The sequence below is a fragment of the Vombatus ursinus genome, unplaced genomic scaffold (genome assembly GCF_900497805.2).
Source record: "Vombatus ursinus unplaced genomic scaffold, bare-nosed wombat genome assembly UNPS02005459.1, whole genome shotgun sequence".
NCBI classification, from domain to species: Eukaryota; Metazoa; Chordata; class Mammalia; order Diprotodontia; family Vombatidae; genus Vombatus; species Vombatus ursinus.
This window is the reverse complement of record NW_020945237.1, coordinates 6,702,837-6,721,315: the sequence shown is the minus strand read 5'-3', so window position 1 is coordinate 6,721,315 and position 18,479 is coordinate 6,702,837. Positions and strand designations below refer to the sequence as shown.

The window sequence follows — 18,479 nt, the reverse complement described above, 5'->3', positions numbered from 1 at the left end:
TTTTAGACAAACTACATCTGCTCCTCGGTTATCAAACTAATAAAATGGTTCTGTCTCCTATGGTGGTGGTGAGGATTGAAAAGGACCTTATAGGGGCAGCTAGGTAGTTTAGGGAATAGAGTACCAGCCCTGGAATCAAGATGACCTGAGTTCAAATCCAGTCCCAGACACTTGATGCTTACTAGCTGTGTGACCCTGGGCAAGTCGCTTAACCCCATTGCCTAGCCACCCCCCCCCAAAAAAGAAAAAATAATACTTTTGTACAGTGCTCTGCATATAATAGGCACTCAGTAACTGTTTATCAAATTGAATTTCTTGGCTTTTGTCAGTAAGACAACAATTTTTATTTAATATGTATGAGTGACATTTCTCACAAGCATGACTAAAATCAAAGTAACCAGAGTCCTGGACTTTTGAAATTCCTCCCACTCTTAAATCTAATTTACTTCAGAGTTCAGAGACCTTTGGATCCACCATTATCTTACTGATAGAAATGCACTGATAATATAAAAGATAATTTAAGTATTACAATGTCATACATTTTACTGTGTATTTTAAAGAAATATCAATAGTCCAGTTTCTTTGTATGACTTTCAGAAGAAACATGTCATATGTTTTCTGGACACATTAAATTTGATGTAAGGAAAAAATATATATAATAAAGGGATGTCAATTAAAATAAAGGATATTATATATGAAAGTACTTAGAAAGGCACACACTTCATATGAATGTTCATATTTGTGTCAACAGAAATCCTAGAATTTTGCAGCTGGAAAAGATTTCTGGAAGTAATTTATTATAGCTCCCTACTTCAGGTAGGTTTGCATTGTAATACTCAAAACCAGCTGGTTGTCAGTCCAGTTTTTTTGTTTTTTGTTTTTGTGGAGGCAATCAGGGTTAAGTGACTTGCCCAGGGTCATACTGCTAGTAAAAGTCTGAGGTTATAGTCCAACTCAGGTCTTCCTGTCTCTAGGGCTAGTGCTCCATCCACTGTGCCTCCTAACTGCCTCTGTCAGTCTGGCTTTAAAGGACCTTCTCTTAGTAAGCAGCTTGTTCTAATGTTTAATACATTTAAGATATAATAGTTATTTCTCTTCCCTAAGTGAACTACACCAACTACCAAGCAAATTCCTTACAAAATGAGCTCATTTCTCCTGGCCACGATGGAAATGGAGAACAATAGGTCAACATCCACCATCTTGATCTTGAAAATATTTGTCTCCCCTCAGTATTCTGTTGTCCAGGCAAAATTGAAAGAACTTCTTCGACCTTTCCTTCTGAGTTCTATTTTCAGTCTCATTTCATTGCTTCTTTCTAGTCTCCCTCCCATTTCTCCATATTCTCAATATTCAGAGATCAAAACAAGACAGAAGAACCTAATGAGTGTCAATGTCAAACAGAGAGGAAGCATGACTTTACAGCCATTTCATAGCACGCTGCTAATAAAACACCATAGAATCATGTTGACTTTAAAAAAAAAAAAGACAAAGTTTATCACTTCAAGTTCATTTGTATTCTATGGAATTATCTCCAATTTCCCTTATTTTGTATCTGTAAGGAATGGCACATGGTGTTTCTTTGGGGACATTTTTTTTTTTTTGCATATGTGTTACAAGCTCATAGATCTCAGGATGCAGAAGTCTTCATCAAGAAGATTGCCTTTATCAAGGACTGCTGATGTTATTGCTAATATTTTGAGTTGGCAAGGTCTTTCAGAAGAATTATAAGCACAACTTCCTGATTCCTTATGGCTTCAAGCATGACTGTGTAAAATAATCTCAAAAAGACCAGACCAGTCTCCGCTGCTAATGGGGTATGAGTCAGTCAGCAGGGAAGATACAAGTGTTTTTCCTTCTGTCTATACTTACTCCCCCATAAAAACACTGAATCTGAAATCCAAGGAAATCCCACTTTGTTGCAGCATCACAAACCTAGCAAAGAAAAACCAGGGAAGAAAGGAGAAAAAGGAGGAGGAAGAGGAGGAGAACAGGAAGGAGGAGGGGAAGGGGAAGAAGAAGAAGATAACCACAATAACCTTTTGAGAAATAGGGTAAATGTAGTGGTAAAGTCTGCTTCCTCTATATATAGGTGTTATAAGACACTTAAGCCATCAGCAAACCTTTTCACCTTTCCAGTGACTAATATGATAAATATATTACATAATGCCAACCCCAGAGTTACTGGGTTGATTTTCTTTTCATTCTGGGGAGCATATGTTCACTATGGTTCATTGTTTTCTAGCCCTTAACTGGTTTTTAATTTTTCAAACATTTGTCCCCTAAGGTTATTTAATTTCTCAGTGTCTTTCTGAGGAATCTTTAACCAAAGCTTTATGGAAATTCAGACAAATCATATCTACTGGATTCACTTTGCCTGGTGCATTTTTATCTTTTCTTTAAGAACCCCAAAATATAGGGAGGAAAGGGTGGGATTCAGGGTGAAATTTAGGCAATATAAAAACAAAACAAGTTGACAAAAAATATTTTTAAAAATAGGTTGAACAGCTGTGTTTGTTTCTACAAATTCATTCTGGTACTGGTATCTGATAGAAAAAGACCTGGTTGAAGGCTGGCCTTGGCAAGTTACTTAACTTCTCAGTACCCCCAGGTAACCGTATATGTCTAAGACTCTAAGTAGTTCTAAGACCCTTGCTGTCCTGCATTGGTAACTAGTGTTTCCTCACTGGGAGTTTCTTCCACTAGTGAAATCAGAGGTATCGGAAAGAAAGAAAGGAAGGAAGGAAGGAAAAGAGAGAGGGAGGGAGAGAGAGAGAGAGAGAGAGAGAGAGAGAGAGAGAGAGAGAGAAGGAGGAAGGGGGAGGAGGGGAGGAAGGAAATTACAGGCTCTCAAATCCTGATGGTGTCACAAGAAGGTCTGATGCTGCTGGTTTATTATTCTACTGAATCAGAGCTATGCAGGTGTTTATGTCAGAGAGATAAACCCCAGATAAGTTTTCCTGAACAATAATGGTTTCTGTCTTCAGATTGGAATATGAAGGCCACAAGAGTAATTTTCTGCATCAGTGGCAACTGTGAAAGAGAGATCACATTTTCTTCCATGTTTTGTCACTGTGTTGCACTTCTTTTAAAAACCTTTGGTTGGTTCCACATCCATGGGTCACAAGTGGCTGACCATGTTCAAGGTTTGGAAATTGCCTCTCTGATTTTCTTCTTTAGCTACCTCTATCTCAATCCTATTTTAAGGCTCTCTTACTGGCCCCTTTCAAAAGTATCTGCAGAGTAGAAATGTTCCCAATCACTCAGACAGGAAAGGCCAATATAAAATTTTTTAGCAAGCCTTCCTTCCTTCAGTCTCATTTTCCTCCTCCATACAGCCCTGACAGCTGTGGCCTACATCCCACTGCCTTCCAGCAAACAATCCCACAGCGAACTCATGGCCTGGAAGGGCCTATGGACATTGCTGGTCATAGCAAAGCCCAAGGAAAAATAGTGTATAAAGGTTGAAGTAGGAAATGGGCAATGGGGATTCTGAACTCCAAACTTCCACCTCCAGCTTTCTAAGACAATTACTAATTTCTGCTTGGTGAAGACAGGATGCTCATGTAATAATGATGTAATAGTGATTATAATTCATGTTTTCTTGGAGCCCTGTTCAAGGAGAGGGATAAGGGGGTTGCCATTCCTGAAAATTCTAGTTTTTTGGGAAACGATTTAAAGCAAGAAGAAACCTTCATGATCATCTAGTTCAATATCTTCATTTTACAGATGAGGAAACTGAGGCCCAGGGATGGAAAGTGCCTTCCCCAAGGTCCTACAGCTCTGAGACCAGAACCTAAGTGGCAAATCTGGAATTTGAACCCCAGTCCCCCAGAGTTTGTTTTCTTTGTTTTATATTGCACCAACCACCTCTTTATTAACAGAACTTTTCTTTCTCTTTTATGGAAGTTGTCCAGCCGTAACAGGCTCCCCACTGCTGATTTTGCTCCGGGCCACTGAGAATCAGGCACCCTAAGTCAATCATACTTCCCAACACCACTAGGAGGAGAAAGAGAACCCCGCTGCAGCTCTTCCAGGGTCCTTACAATCACAGAATTCCGAGAGCCTAGAGATCAGCATGGTCGACAGTCAGTCAACGAGCATTTATTAAGCACTTAACTATGTGGCAGGTACTTCACTAAGCACCTAGGATACTACTAAAGGCAAAAACATGGTCCCTGCCCTCAAAGAGCTCACATTCTAATGGGAGAAACCCTGAAATAACTATGTAGATACTGGTGTGTGTGTATATATGTATATACCAACAAGATATATTGGTATACATACATACATACATACATGTAAATGGAAAGTCATCTCAGGGGCAAGGTACTAGCAACGGTAGGGTAGTGCTGGAGTTGGAATCCGAAAGCCCTGGATTTAAGTTCTGTTTCTGACACTAACTTCACATGGCCTCTGCTCCTGCCCTCTCTCCTAAACTACCTGGTATTTAACTACTTTGCTTATATTTGTATTTATTCAGTTTATGCAGGCTGTCCCAAAAGTCTTAATGCACTGCATGTGGAGGGATTTTATAAAATGCCACACTTCTATGATGTGTGTGTGTGTACTTCTCGTCTCTCAATTAGAAGGCAAGCTCAGGGAATCGCTTCCTTCGTTATCCTTGGACCTCAGCGCCTGGTACAGTTGGCGCCTAATAAATGGCTGTTGACTGATTGTGCCGTGAGCTTCGGTTCCTTCTGGAACACAGCTGGGTTGGGAGGCCTGTGCTTCGGAGCCTTTTAAATCGAATTGCGACGATTATCATTAGCCCACCCCCTCGCCCCCTTTCAGACGGGAAACAGAGAGGGAGGAGGAGTTGCCTGAGGGTGCTCCCTGCGGGCTGGGCCAGCTCCTGGCAGGGGCTCCCCGCTTCTCCGCGTCCCCCTGGCCTGCCCCCTCCACCCCAGACCCAGCGTGCGCCCGGCCGGGCTCGGGGGCTGCGGGGCGGGGGCGGGGGCGGGGGCGGGGGCGCGTGTGCGCGCGCTTTCTCCCGAGCTCTCCCCAAATTCGGAGGAGGGGGGAGGGGAGGGGGAGAGGAAGGAGGAGGAGGACGGCAGCTAGAGGGAGCTCCTGGCGGCTTCGGGCGCCCGCGCCCGGGCTGCGCTCACACTCCCACGGGCGGTGCTCCCTTTGCCGCCGCCGCCGCCGCCGCCTTGTCACTCTCTGCTCTCCTCGGCTCCGCTCGCCCTCGCCCTCGCCCTGTCGCTCGCTCGCTCGCCGCGATGGCGGAGGACAGCGAGTCGGCTGCCAGCCAGCAGAGCCTGGAGCTCGACGACCAAGACACCTGCGGGATCGACGGAGACAATGAGGAGGAGACGGAGCACGCCCGCGGGTAGGGGGCCGGGCGGGGCGCGGGGCCGGGGCGGCCGCCAGACCTGCCCGTGCCCAGCTTGGCCGAGGCTCGGGCGGCCGGGCTGGCGGATGTGTGTGCGAGTGTGTGTGTGTGTGTGTGTGTGTGTGTGTGTGTGTGTGTGTGTGTATGTGTGCGCGCGCGTGTGTCTGCCTCCCGGCCCGGGCCCCACCCCCACCTCCTCCGCAGTCTCTGCTGCAGCGGGGCGTGGGGGGGTCCCACCTCGGGCCCCCGGGCCGGGCCGTGGCTGTGACCGTGGACGCGGCCAGCGCGCTGCGAGCGTGTCGGCGGCGGGGGAGGGCGAGCTGTCTAATGTGCATTTTGCCTGGTGCGCTGGGCTGGCCCCGGGACTATTGTGCCCAGCTGGCCCTCCCGGAGCTGGCTGGCTTTCACCCCCATGCAAGCCAATCCTCGGCTCCTGGAGGCGTGTGTAGAGATGCATGTGTGAGTATGTGCATGTGTGTGTGCCTGCATGGGGTGGGGTGCGGATGGAAGACACACCGCTGTCACCCAGCTGACGGCCGAGCCTTTCTTTCTTGCCTTGGCTTCAGGATAGAAGCTGCCTCTGGCTGCCCCAGGGCCGGTGGGGCTCAGGTCCGGGTTTCTGTCCTGCCTCTGGGGAGGCGGGGGGGGGGGGGGGGGCTGGCTGGGCGTCTTTATCTATCCCCCGGGAAGGTGGGGGTTGGGGGGAGGTTGCTTTCTGCAGTTCTCAGCATGTGATTCTGTCCGTGGGAACCCAAGGCAAAAAAGAAAGATAGAGACAGAAAGGAGAGAGGAGAGAAAGGAGGAGAGAGGGAGAGAGAGAAAATGAGAGAGAATATGAGAATGAATCAATCGCATTTCCTTTGTGGTCAGCCCCCATCTTCGGTTCTGCTGCAAATGCCTTATTTGTCATGGATCGTCCACATACTCTTCATCTCGTCTTTCCTCTATTCTCATGCCCCTCACCCCCAAACATAGGCGTCTTATTATCTTTTTAAAAGGCGTTTTTGGCCGGAGGTAGACTATAGAAAGTTCAGCCTTCTTTGGCAATGGTGAAGTACCCCAACCTAGAAGCAACAGCCCCAACGGGCGTGGAGAAAGATGCTGTCCTTCTCCTGGGCTAAGTCCTTGAACCAGGGGTCATTCAGTCAGTCAACAAGTATTGAATGAAGCGCTATGTGACAGGCTCTGAATTAAGTGCTGTGGATACAAAGAAAGCAGTGCATGAATCCTAGGTATCTCCCTCCCAGAAAATGCTTCAATCTTTCAATTTTCCATTTTGCCCTTCTTCCTAGGACGCCCTGAGCTTGTCTTTTGAACAGTACAGGCTTACATCGGTAGAGCCTGCCTGTGCATATGTATTTCGGGTAGGCCCTTCTCACCTAATTTCAGCTCTCTTTAGAAGATGGTCTTCAGTCTTGTGGGCACCTCCCACAGACTTCACCATATCCTGCTTATAGAGCTTATATTTGATATCAAAAGTCAAAGGGTGCAAAGTATTGAATACTTGATCAGAGCTCTGCTTTTTTGCTTTAACTTTCCTCCTATCGCCCTGCAGATGTGATTTCCTCTTCTCTTTTCCTATGAGAGAACAAATTGTTTCAGGTTAGGCACAGACCGGATCTCTGAACAGGTCTGTTTTCTGAGGCTGGCTGATGGAGCAATTTGACATGAAGATGGGGGGGGTGAGATGAGGGTGGGGCGGCAGTCTTAAATGTATTACATTTCTCTGGAAGCCTGCTGCGTTCAGAGAATGTACAGGCAGGGAACAATTACTGTTGCACCTAGAAGTGAGATTTTGTGAACCAATATGACTAATGTGGAAGTGGGTCAGCTTGAAAAACATGCTCCAGAAGTCTTAGTCAGAGGTGGTTTTCTGATTCCTCTGCTACATAGGCTTCTCCAAATGTTTGATGTTTTCAAGTGTGTGGGGGCGGGGTAGTGAGGGGGGAGGAGAGACCCACGTGTGGTTTTACTGTCTCTGAGGTTTGCTTAGACAAGAGTGAGGACTGAGCATTGAGATGGCTATAAAATACAAAGTGAAAAATTAAGGGGAAACTGACAAGTGTATCTCTCCCCTTCATTGGGTTTTGTGTTTGGCAAGGTGGGCTCTAACCTAACTGTTAGGAAGTCCGTTAGATTTTTGTTTCCAAGACAAGGAGGGAAATGCTATGGTGATCCTGAGCCTGGTTACGCTTACCAAGTAATGGGAATTTGCTTATGATGGCTACCTACAAATAAATAGCCATATGGAAACAGTAAGTTGTGGTAGCTAAAGTAAATGCTGAGGGCTGCCCTAATGCTTTGGCAATAACTACCTCACTAGAGAGGGTTTTGATTCTCTCTGTTGCTCACTTGTGGTCTCCTTTTTAATATTCTTCTGTTCATCTCCTGGCTGTGCTTTATTTGATATTTTAGGCAGGGTGTTTGTCTCCTTTAGGGCTGTTTACCAAGGTCTTCTTTTCTGCTTATACAACACTTGGCCTTGGTACCAGGGGTGCCAGGAATTACCAATCTGTGTGCTGATTTGATAAATTACTTCGTTGCTTCCTTCCCTGCCCACTCCCCTGATCCCCACCCCAGTCCTGGAATCATTGCAATGGGCTGAAGGAGGGTCTCAGAGCAATCTGTTAAATATTCAGAATAGTTCTTCAGGCAGGTTCTTTTAATATACCTCACTGGTTAATAAAAAGAAAGAATGCCCAAGAGACTAACAACTTTTAACTGACACCAGTTAAGGTAGCCATATCAGTCACCAGTGGAAAAAATGGAATTGAGATAATTAGTTGCTGGCCTATTAATGTGTGAGATGTTGGGTAAAATTCTAAGTTTCTACTCTTCTTGTACCATTTTGGGAAGGGAGTATGAAAGTCCCTGGGCCTCAGTTTCCTCCCTTGCAAAATAATGGGGTCTGACTAGATGACTGTGAGCACGTTGATTTATTTAGTGCGTAAGGTTTACCTAGCATTTTCTTCCTGATCCTGTGAGCTAGAAAATAGCCCAAGAATTGTTTTTAAGGGGCAGCTAGGTGGCGAAGTGGATAGAGCACTGGCCCTGGATTCAGGAGGACCTGAGTTCAAATTTGGCCTCAGACACGTAACATTCACTAGCTGTGAGACTCTGGGAAAGTCACTTAACCCCAATTGCCTTACCAAAAAATAAAAAAATTATTTTTGACCCCCATTTTACAGTTGAAGAAACTGAGGCTGTGAGCTGAGTTGACCGTGTTCAGTCAGCTGGTAAAGCATCAGATCCAGGAGAGCAATATATAGCAATTTATATTGCATAGTCTAAAGAATGCTAGAGTGAAAGTCAGAGGGCCTGGATTCAAATCCCAACACCGCCTCCTATTCTGTCATCCCGGGCAAAGCACTGAACTGCTCTGGGACTCAGTTTCTTCATTTGTAAAATGAGAGGGTTGACTTAGATGGTATTTCAATTCCCTTCGTGCTCTAACCATGTAATCCTATTATTTCATTTGAGCCCCTCAACCAGTCCTGTGAAGGTATTATGTGTTAATGGTGTTGTTATCCCCGTTTTCAATTTGAAGAGGTAAAGTGATATTTATGATCACCCAGTTAATAATAATAGCTAGCATTTATGTAGTGCTTTAAGGTTTACAAAGCTTTACTTGTTATCTCAGTTGATGCTTACAAATGCCACATTTAAGAGTTGAGGAAGCTGAGGCTGAAAGAGATTAAGTGACTTGCCCAGGTACACGGGGCTAGTAAATATCTGGGTCTAGATTTGAACTCAGGTCTTCTTAACTCCAATTCTGTGTTTCTTCCTATATCAAGCTGTCTGTGACATCCGTGGCTCCTTTCACTTATAAGAGTTTCAGTGGAAAATATATCATTTGAAGGAGTAATTTTCTTTCATCTGGCTGTAATACATACAATATTTTTCAGTAAAAATTTAAGATTTTCTTTCAAGTTGGCTTGAGGTGTGATGCTAAAATATAAGACAATCTTTTATACGTACTTTCTTCACTCTTCATCAGCTCCAGAAAACAACAGTGAGCCTTTGGGTATAATAAGAAGTAAATTGTTCACCTTCTTGAGGTGAGCTCTCTGAGGCTAGTGGGCTAGGGCAAAGGAGTCATTTACTAAATGGAACTCCTGTGGCCTGAAAGTATTCATTCACCTCCTGAGCTTTATTCTCAGATACTTTATGGCATATGAAAGTAGTGCCTTAAATTAGAAGAAAATATGCAATGGAAATTTTAAATTTATATGCCACAGATGTTACTTTTTTCCTATTTTTATAGACTTTCTGTGAGATAACTAAAAATGTGTTGTTTTTTTTAAATTTGTGGCTGAGGCCTAGAGTACATGAATGAATTATGAAGTATTTATAGGATGTTTTCCAGTGAACAATATGGCTCTCTCCAGTATGTTGAAACCCACTGTAGAGTTATAAAATACTTGAATTGAACTATTTCAGGGGCCTTGTTTTCCACAGAAAATGTGGTTTTACATAGCTTTGGCCCATCTAAATACTGTGGTAGCATTTCCAATAAAATCTCACCAATTAAAGCTAGATTGGCAACAAGCCAGTCTGAATTAGTGAACCTCATTCAGCCCTGTGCAAACTGGCTTTTGACCTCATCACTCAACTAAAACAGCTCTCTGTAGAAGTTCCCAATACTCTCTTAATTGTCAGATCGGATGTCTTTTTTTTCCTCAATGCTCATCCTTCTTGACCTCAATGCAGCATTTGCCACTGGTGATCCCCCTCTCCTGGATACTCTTTCTTCTCTGGGTTTTCATGTCACTTCTTTCTCTTGGTTCTCTTTCTACCTGAGAGCTCCTTCTCTGTCTTCTTGGATGGATCATCATTCATATTTCATCCCCTAACTGGGTCCTTAGCATATCACTTGGCACACAGTAGGCACTTAATAAACGTAATTTGTCTGACTGACAATATGCCCCAGGGTTTTGTCTTGGGCCCCCTTTTCTTCTCTCCTAATACTCTGTTGGTGACTTCATTAGCTCCCATGGGTCCCATTATCATCTCTAGCCCATATCCTTTATTCCCAGCCCTAGTCTGTCTTCAGTGCCAATCCCACATCACCACCTCCCTGTTGGACATTTTGAACTGTATTGAAAACCCAACCTGTCAAGTTAGCAAGCCTTTGTTAAGCACCTACTATGTGTCAGGTACGGTGCTAAGTGTTGGGGTTACAAAGAAAGGCTAAAGAAAAAAGGCCTTTTCTCAAGGAACTCACCGTCCAACGTTGCAGCTGTATACAAACCAGAGATGGCCTAAGTTGAAGAGAGTCTCAGAGGTACTGTCTAAGATTACGGAGGACTGGGAAAGGCTTCATGCAGAAGATGGGATCTGAGCAGAGACTGGAAGGAAGCCAGGAGGCAGAGATGTCCAAAACACAGTTTAGAATCCTTTCTCAATAATTACTCCTATTCCTAACTTCCCCGTTTTTGTCAAACAGTATCACCTAGGATTGCAGCAGACTTTTCTCACTCTTGCTTAGCCCACAGATCCAAGCAGGTGCCAAATCTCCTTTCCTCTCCTTTCATGACAACGTTTACATTGCCCTTCTTTCCACTCACAGGTCCACCAGCCTATTCCAGTCCCTCATCTCTCACCTGGGTTGTTGTAAACAGTCTCCTGATCCTCTCCCTTTCCCGGTGTGTTCTCCATTTGGCTGCCAAAGTGCTATTTCCAAAGCACAGGCCTAACCATGCATTCCCTTTCTTAAAACTCCATTGGCTCCTTCTTACCTTTGTGATCAAATAGATGCCTTCCTCAGGTCGTTGTTTCAGCCTTATTATACGGGATTCCCCTTTGTGTACTTTGAAGTGGAGCCAAAGGAACCATTTTGCTGCTCCTCACACACAAGATTCCATCTCTCCTGTGTGTCTCTGCCCAGCAGAAATGCAATATTTCCATACCTCCACTTTGGAATCCTTAGTTTCCTTCAAAAGCACCACCTCCTACCTAATCCCCTCCCCCTCATGTTAATGCTTTTCTTCCCAGATTTTTTTGTTGGAATGTAAACTTTCAGGCATATTTGGTTTCGTTTTAGTCCTTTGATCCCCTATGCCTGGCACATAGTGGGGGCCGTGTGAGGATTAGGTTGAAGGGCCCCCCCCAGATGTTTGATTAGCTTAAGATTTAGTTTGGGAAATGGTATGTGGGCTGTCGTCTCAGACCTGGAAGGTTGTCATTTGGAAGTAAGATTGCATTTGTTCTGTTTGTTCCTGGAGGAGTCTATGGGTGGAGGCAGATTTAGACTTGATGGAAGAAAACGATTTCTAACAATCAGTGTTCTCCCGAAGTGGGGTGGGCTTTCTTTAGAGGCTGCAAGTCATCACCATTTTCATCCTCATCACCATCCTTTGCATAAGTCCTTAAGGTTTGTGGAGCCTTTTGTGTGCATTATTGCTGATCCTCATAACAACCCTGAGAGGTGGGGGCTGCTGTTATTCCCATTTCGCAATTGAGAAAACTGAGGGCCAGAGAGATTAATGATTTACTCAGGGTCATACACAAGCATATGAGTCAGGATTTGACCGTGGGTCTTCTCTTGAGACTAACAGTTGATCTGCTGTGTCACTCAGCTCCCCTTTCAAGCAAAAATTGCATTGCCCTTTGCCTGGTACCTTGAAATAGGGATTGTTGTTCCTGCATGGGCTAGATTAGATGGCATTTGAGGTTTCCCTTCCAGCTTGTATTTAAGTTTATGATGATTAGAATTAGGCTAACAAAGTGTTGCTTGTTTTAAGAAATGGTTGTTAACCAAAATATCCGTGGTCTTTGTACACTGCCTCGACATAGGTGCTTCTAAAGTCCTTGAGGGTTGCTTGAAAACTGTTCTCCAATGACTTAGACATTTTAGTACAAGCTTGTTTTCATGAATAATTTGATTAGCCAATCCTTTCTCCCCAGACTTTACCGAGCTAAATAACCTTCAGCCAAACCCCTACCTGGATGGCCACAGAAAAGGCATGAGTTGGGTCCACTCGAAGGAGGTTTTTACTTAAGTAAAGTTTTTACCCTGAGCACCCTAAGCGTTGACAACCCCACTGGCAGTGTTCTAAGTAGTCGAGTGATTCCCTAGGTCTTCCATGATTTATAGAAAAGAATATATCACATCATAGGTACCAGAGTCCTCAATTCACTTTTATTTTTGTTGGTTACAAATCACATCATAGGTACCAGAGTCCTCAATTCACTTTTATTTTTGTTGGTTACAAATGCCCTGCTATATTCTACTTCCTACTGAAAAGAAAAAATGTTTCTAAAATCATTACGAAGTCAAGCTGTTTAAGATGGAAGTTTTTAAAGAACTGATATCATTGACCATTTCCAAAGTGTTTTATTACCTTCATTATCTGTAACTTTTCCACGGCATAGTATCATGCTTTATACGCTAAAATGGAGATCATGATCTTCACCCCCAAACCCAGGCCTCTTTCTAACTTCCCTGTTTCTGTGAGGGCTACAGTCAAACTGACCTACTTGCAGTCCCCCATACTTATTTCTAGCCACCATACCTTTGCCTCCAGGCCTCCTTTGTCATCGATGCTTCTTGGAACACTTGGCTCCTTTTAAAGGTCATCTCAACAGCCATCTCCTGATGGCCCTAGATATTAGTGGCTCCCACCCCCATACCTTTGCATTTATTGGGCTTGTGTGGATCCAATTTTTACTTATTTGTGAAATGCAAGTTTCTTGAGGGCAGGATTGTCTCATTTATATTTGTGTTCCCTTTGTTAGCAGTCAATTGGTAAACAGTTTATTGATTTCCTCCTATGGGCCAGTCACTGAGGATACAAAGACAAAAACAAAATATTCCCAACTTGGCGTCATAATTTAACATTCACAGACAAGTAGATATGAGGTATGTATACAATAAATGCGTAGGAAGGGTGTGTGTGTGTGTACATTTACAACTGGAGCAACCATCAGGAAAGGCCTCCAGGAGGAGATGGCATTTGGGACTCAGCCTTGAAGTTCCAAGAAACTGCCAGAGGAGGAAAGCTTTCTCGGAATGGAATTTCAAAGTCCGTCAAGGATGAGGATGGGTGGGGTGTTGGGATTGGGGAAGGTAGTAAGCAGGCTAGTTTGGCTGGAGTTTAGAATGTAATGTGAAATTAACCTAGAAAGATGAGATTATTGATCTAGAGCTAAAAGAGATCTGAGGTCAAGTACTCCACCCCTCCCTGTCTTTGTACGGAGAAATAAATTGTAGCCTAGGGTAGGCCACTCTGCCGTTCTAGGCAGGATTTGAATCTGGCTCCTCTCTGACTCCACAGCTGGTGCTCTTTCTCTTGTACCACAGTGATAAGACCTAGATTCTAGCACAGAGCAAGAGATTAACAAGTACTTACTGATTGATCTGAAAAGGCAAAGAATGAAACTAACTTACCAGCTGCAGCAGAGGAAACCAGACAGAGTCACAACCACTGCGATGATCTCTTCTTGGGCTTGCCCTTGGGGGCTCCTCATTTCCTAAACAAAGTGTGTTTCTTATACCCTGGGAGTTCACTGTACTCAGCTTTGTCTTAAAGGTTTTTTTTGGAGGGCTGGAAAGAGAAGCAGCTACGTGAAGTTTTCTGAGACTAGAAACAGTAAACATTTGAGGAAAAACACTGGTAAAATAAATTCACAGTGGCCAATAAGCAACAAAGTGTTCCCTGGGGCACTTTGATACAAGGGAGTCTGAACATTTGAGCAGTACTCCCTGTAGCTACAAGAAGCTTGTAAATCTACCATAAACATTTTTCTTAGCTTTGTAATTTGGCACAGGTATGAGACTTGGATTCTTAAAAAGGGGAAAATAATATGTAGACATAAGTACACATGTAATACTATGTTCATACATGATTTATATGTATGGATTTATTTGTATATGTGATTTACATGTATAAATATGTATGTATTGATATATGTGTATATACATACATGTATGTGTATGAATATGTGTATATAATCACTTTGGGCTCCCTCAATGTTGTATTAGTATTAACAAGACTGTCTTTAAGTCAGCTGTATGGAATCCATGGGAAAACGTGAGAATTTGGTTGGCTCAGCAGATTTATCTAACTACACACAAATTCAAAGGGGAATATCAAGCTTCTCAGGCTGAAATTTGATCTGTTAACAGCTTAACAAATTTAAATGGGTAAGTCTTGAAGGGTAGGAGGAAGGATTAACAGCCCCTTCACTTAGGGAAGCCCCTAAATTCCAGAAATACATTTTGAAAATGCCAGTGATGGGCCAGGATTTACATGGACAGTGAGTAGGATAGAGTGCTCATGCTGGCTCATTTCTAACTCACAACGAAACAACTGTTTCCAGAACTGGACTGGCTAGCTGAATTGGTTAGGATTTAGAAAATTGTTTTTAAAAAATAATTTTTTGAGGGTTGATGTAATTTCATTAAAGTAGGGGACTCCCATGAATCTATAATTTGTAGCCTTGGAAAGTTATCTGGGGGCACTGAGAGATTAGTTGACTTGTCTAGGGTCCTTTAGGCAATATGTGTCAGAAGCAGAACTTGAGCCCAGGTCTCTTTTGACTTCAAGGCTGGTCTTCTATCTATTACTCTGTTCTGCCTATCAAATAATACTGATATTTCTACAGGAAATATTCTTTCAAACCCAAACTTCACATTCTCATCTTTCAGTATGGGTGGTTTTCTTCATCCTGATATATTATTCTAAGCTATTTTTTAGCTAAAATGCAAGCATAACACCAAAACCACCCTGTTGACTACCCTTTATGACTCCCCCTGCATGTCGTCAGTCAGACAGTCAAGCACAATTAAGCACTTGCTATATGCCAGGCACTGTGCTGAGATTACAAAGAAAGGCAAAAAGAAGCCCTGTCCTCAAGAAATTTGTGTGGTGTAAAAGGGAGATGATCTCAGAGGGAAAAAGGATGTAGGGGGAGGGAGATCAAGAAAGACCTCTTGCAGAAGATGGAATTTGTGCTGAATCTTGAAGGAAGCCAGGAGGCCATAGTGAAGAGAGAGAATTCTAGGTATGGAGGTAAACCAGTGAAAAGGCACCAGGTCAGGAGGTGGAGGGCCCTGTGTGCATGGAGCAAGGTAATGGATCACAAGGTCTGTGGAAGGGTGAGGAGTGAAGTGTTAAAAAGCCTGGAAAGGTAGGAAGGGACCATGTCTTGAAGGGCTTTAATTGTCAAACAAAAGACTTTATATTTGATCCTTGAGGTCTTTGGGAGCCATTAGAGTTTTTTGGAGGCAGGGAGAGGAAGTGTCATGACCTTATTTGATGGCCTCAATAGCCCCTTAACAGGTAGTGATTAGTCTTATTTCACAGACAGGCAAACTGAGTGACTTGCTCAACATCCCACAGCTAGTCAGTGTCAGAAGTGGCACTCAGGGCCCAGTCTTCTGGCTCTACATCTAAGTTTCTTTCTCTATAGCATATGCCTTGGCACCTGGAAGTCATTGCTAATCTAAAGCTCTGGGCCATGAGAGTATGCATGGTAACAGTGAAAGGCTTAAAATCTTTGAAGGACATAGCTGGGTGCTGGAAATTAGTTTCAGTGAAAACTCAAGGAAAAAAATTTTGGCAGTGGATCATGCCATTGATGAAGTGAACAAAGTTTTGTTTTTAAGTGGGACTCCAAGAGTGAGGCCCCGTGACATGGAGCTTCCTCATGAACTGTTTTATTCCATTCCGATCAATACTGCCCAGAGAGAAGAAAGTCAGCTAAGCATGATTAGTCAATGAGTAACCTGGGAGAAAAGGTAGCCACATCAGCCAGAATAGACAGATAAGATACACTTGTTTTTCTTCTTAAAATACCCCTCTGCCAGGTACCGTAGAACATTTGGTGGGCTAGAACCCTGCAGTGGAAAGAACATTGGCTGAGAGTCAGGAGAAGTGGCATCAAGTCCTAGATGGGAGGAGATTTGGGCAAGCCACTTCATCTTTCTCTGACCCTGTTCCCTTTTCTAGAAAATACACAGGCCCCCTTCTATCCTGGGGGCTTCATGCTGTGATGCACACGGTTACCAGTAAGGACTGGCTCAGAGCAAGTAAATATTTGGACTTGGTTAAGAGACAAGCAATGTTTGGGGTGGGGGGGGTGGGGGAGCAATGGTACAGAGGGTTGGAGAGGTAATATGAGCTAAACAGCTCGGTGGTCTGGAGCAAGCAGAACACTGCTGAGGGTGGCCAGCCAGATTAAAATGTAATTGGGAAATAGCAAAATAAAAATACAATAGAACATTTGTTGTTCAGCCGTGTCCAGCTCTGTGTGACCCCATTTGGGATTTTCTTGGCAAAGATACTGGAATGGTTTGCCAATTCCTCCTCTAGCTCATTTTACAAATGAGGAAACTGAGGCAAACAGGGTTAAGTAACTTGTCTAGGGTCACACAGCTAGTGAGTGTCTGAGACTGGATTTGAACTCGGGTCTTCCTGACTCTAGGCCTGACACTCTATCCACTTCACCACCTAGCTACTCCTACCATTGAACATAGATAATGTTAATCCATGGTTTTCTAAGTGACTGTGTGGCTGGCAGGGATCTTTATGTGTGGCTTAGTGGCATCATTTCTATTTGAGTTTGACATCGCTGCTAGAGGAGCAGGAATTCTTAATCTTTTTTGTATCATGGATCCCTTTGGCAACTGCCTTTGGTGAAGCCTATAGAACCCTTCTCAGAATAATGTTCTTAAATGCATAAAATAAGATACATAGGACTTTAAAAGAAGCTAATTATATGGAAATAATTATCAAAATATGAAGAAAATAAAAGGTCATGAAACCCAGGTTAAGAATCCCTGGGATAGAGAACCAGGCCAGGAGTCAAGGAGATCTGAGTTCAAATTCAGCACCAGATAGTTTAATAGCTGTGTGACCCTGGACAGATAATTTAACCAATTTGCCTCAGTTTCCTCAGCTGTAAAATGGGGATAATAAGAACACCTTTCCCAAAGAGTTCTTTTGAGTATCTAGCGAGATGCTTGTAAAGGTGCTTAGCACAAGTGCCTGGCATATAGTAGGCAATATATATAAATGGTTATTCCCTTCCCTCCCCAAAACCATAGAGTGGCACCAGAAAAACCCTGCTGTCAAAAAGATAAACCTTCATTTCAGGGAGGAGCTTGGGGACATCAAAGGCACTGCACAGTTTCCCAAATACAATTCAGATTGTTCTCTTCATCCTATTCAATCCTGACATGGTTCATTGCCATTCCAGTCCATTCAAGGAATGTGCACCAACGGACCTACTCCGTGGGTGCATAGTGCTGAATCAGCCTGTGGTACCCTCCTCCCTCCCTTTTGCAACCTCTGAAACAAAAGGGGAAAAGCCATAAGAGTTGAAGCAGCTGAAAAAAACCCCACTCCAAAAGATGTCACAAGACGGTCTGGAGGCCAAGTGAGTGGTAGTGACAAAGTTCTGATGTCCATGGGTTCTGATGAGGGAGACAAATCACTTTTATTAACCAATCCCAGAATCTTGGAGTTAGGCGAGAGCTCAGAAGTCATCAAGCCCAAATCGTGCCCAGAGCCCAGATGTCCTCCATCAAAGCCTGGGTGAAGGTTTGTGTGGCCTTGGTTCACTCACTTCCAGGGATGGGGGACTCACTGCCTAAGGAGGCAGAAGCTACAGTAACAGTCTCATGGATCTTACTCCTTTGACTACACTGACATCAGAATGGGGAAAGGGACCAGACCAGGCATTTCCCTGGGATAAGTAACTACCAAGGCAGACAGATGGGCACCTTCTCTGCAACTTAGAGACCTCTTGGAGAGCAGTGCCCAGGTCACCAAGCCAGTTTCTGTCAGGCCGAATTGGAAGCCAAATCTGCCCAGCTCCCAGGCCAGCTCTCTGTCCAGTCTGCTATTGTGTCCCGTGTGCAAAAGATAACAGACAAATCAGCGTGTTCTACAAGTGTACAAAAATATGAAGACATCCAGAGCAGCATTTCTCTTAACTTTTCATTTTCAGAACTCCTTTACACTATTAAAAACAGGTAAGGATTCTCCCCCCACCCCCCAAGTAGCTTTTGTGTGGATTATGGAAATGAAAACATCTCATTATAAAAAGTTTTGGCCTTGCAGGCCCCTATAAAGAGTCTCAGGGACTTTGGATGGGGTCTCTGGACCCCATTTTGAGAACCTCTGGTCTGGAGGAGAAC

At 43.8% G+C, this 18,479-nt stretch overlaps 1 protein-coding gene across 1 annotated transcript in view; it reads left to right on the top strand.

Moving 5' to 3' along the window:
- The first annotated feature begins 5,222 nt into the window (after window positions 1–5,222).
- NMT2 (N-myristoyltransferase 2) overlaps window positions 5,223–18,479 on the top strand; it is an 85,084-nt gene continuing 71,827 nt past the window's right edge. The window contains exon 1 of the mRNA XM_027847867.1: window positions 5,223–5,332. Within this exon, the coding sequence (XP_027703668.1) occupies window positions 5,223–5,332 (110 nt within the window). The remainder of the gene's footprint in view (window positions 5,333–18,479) is intronic.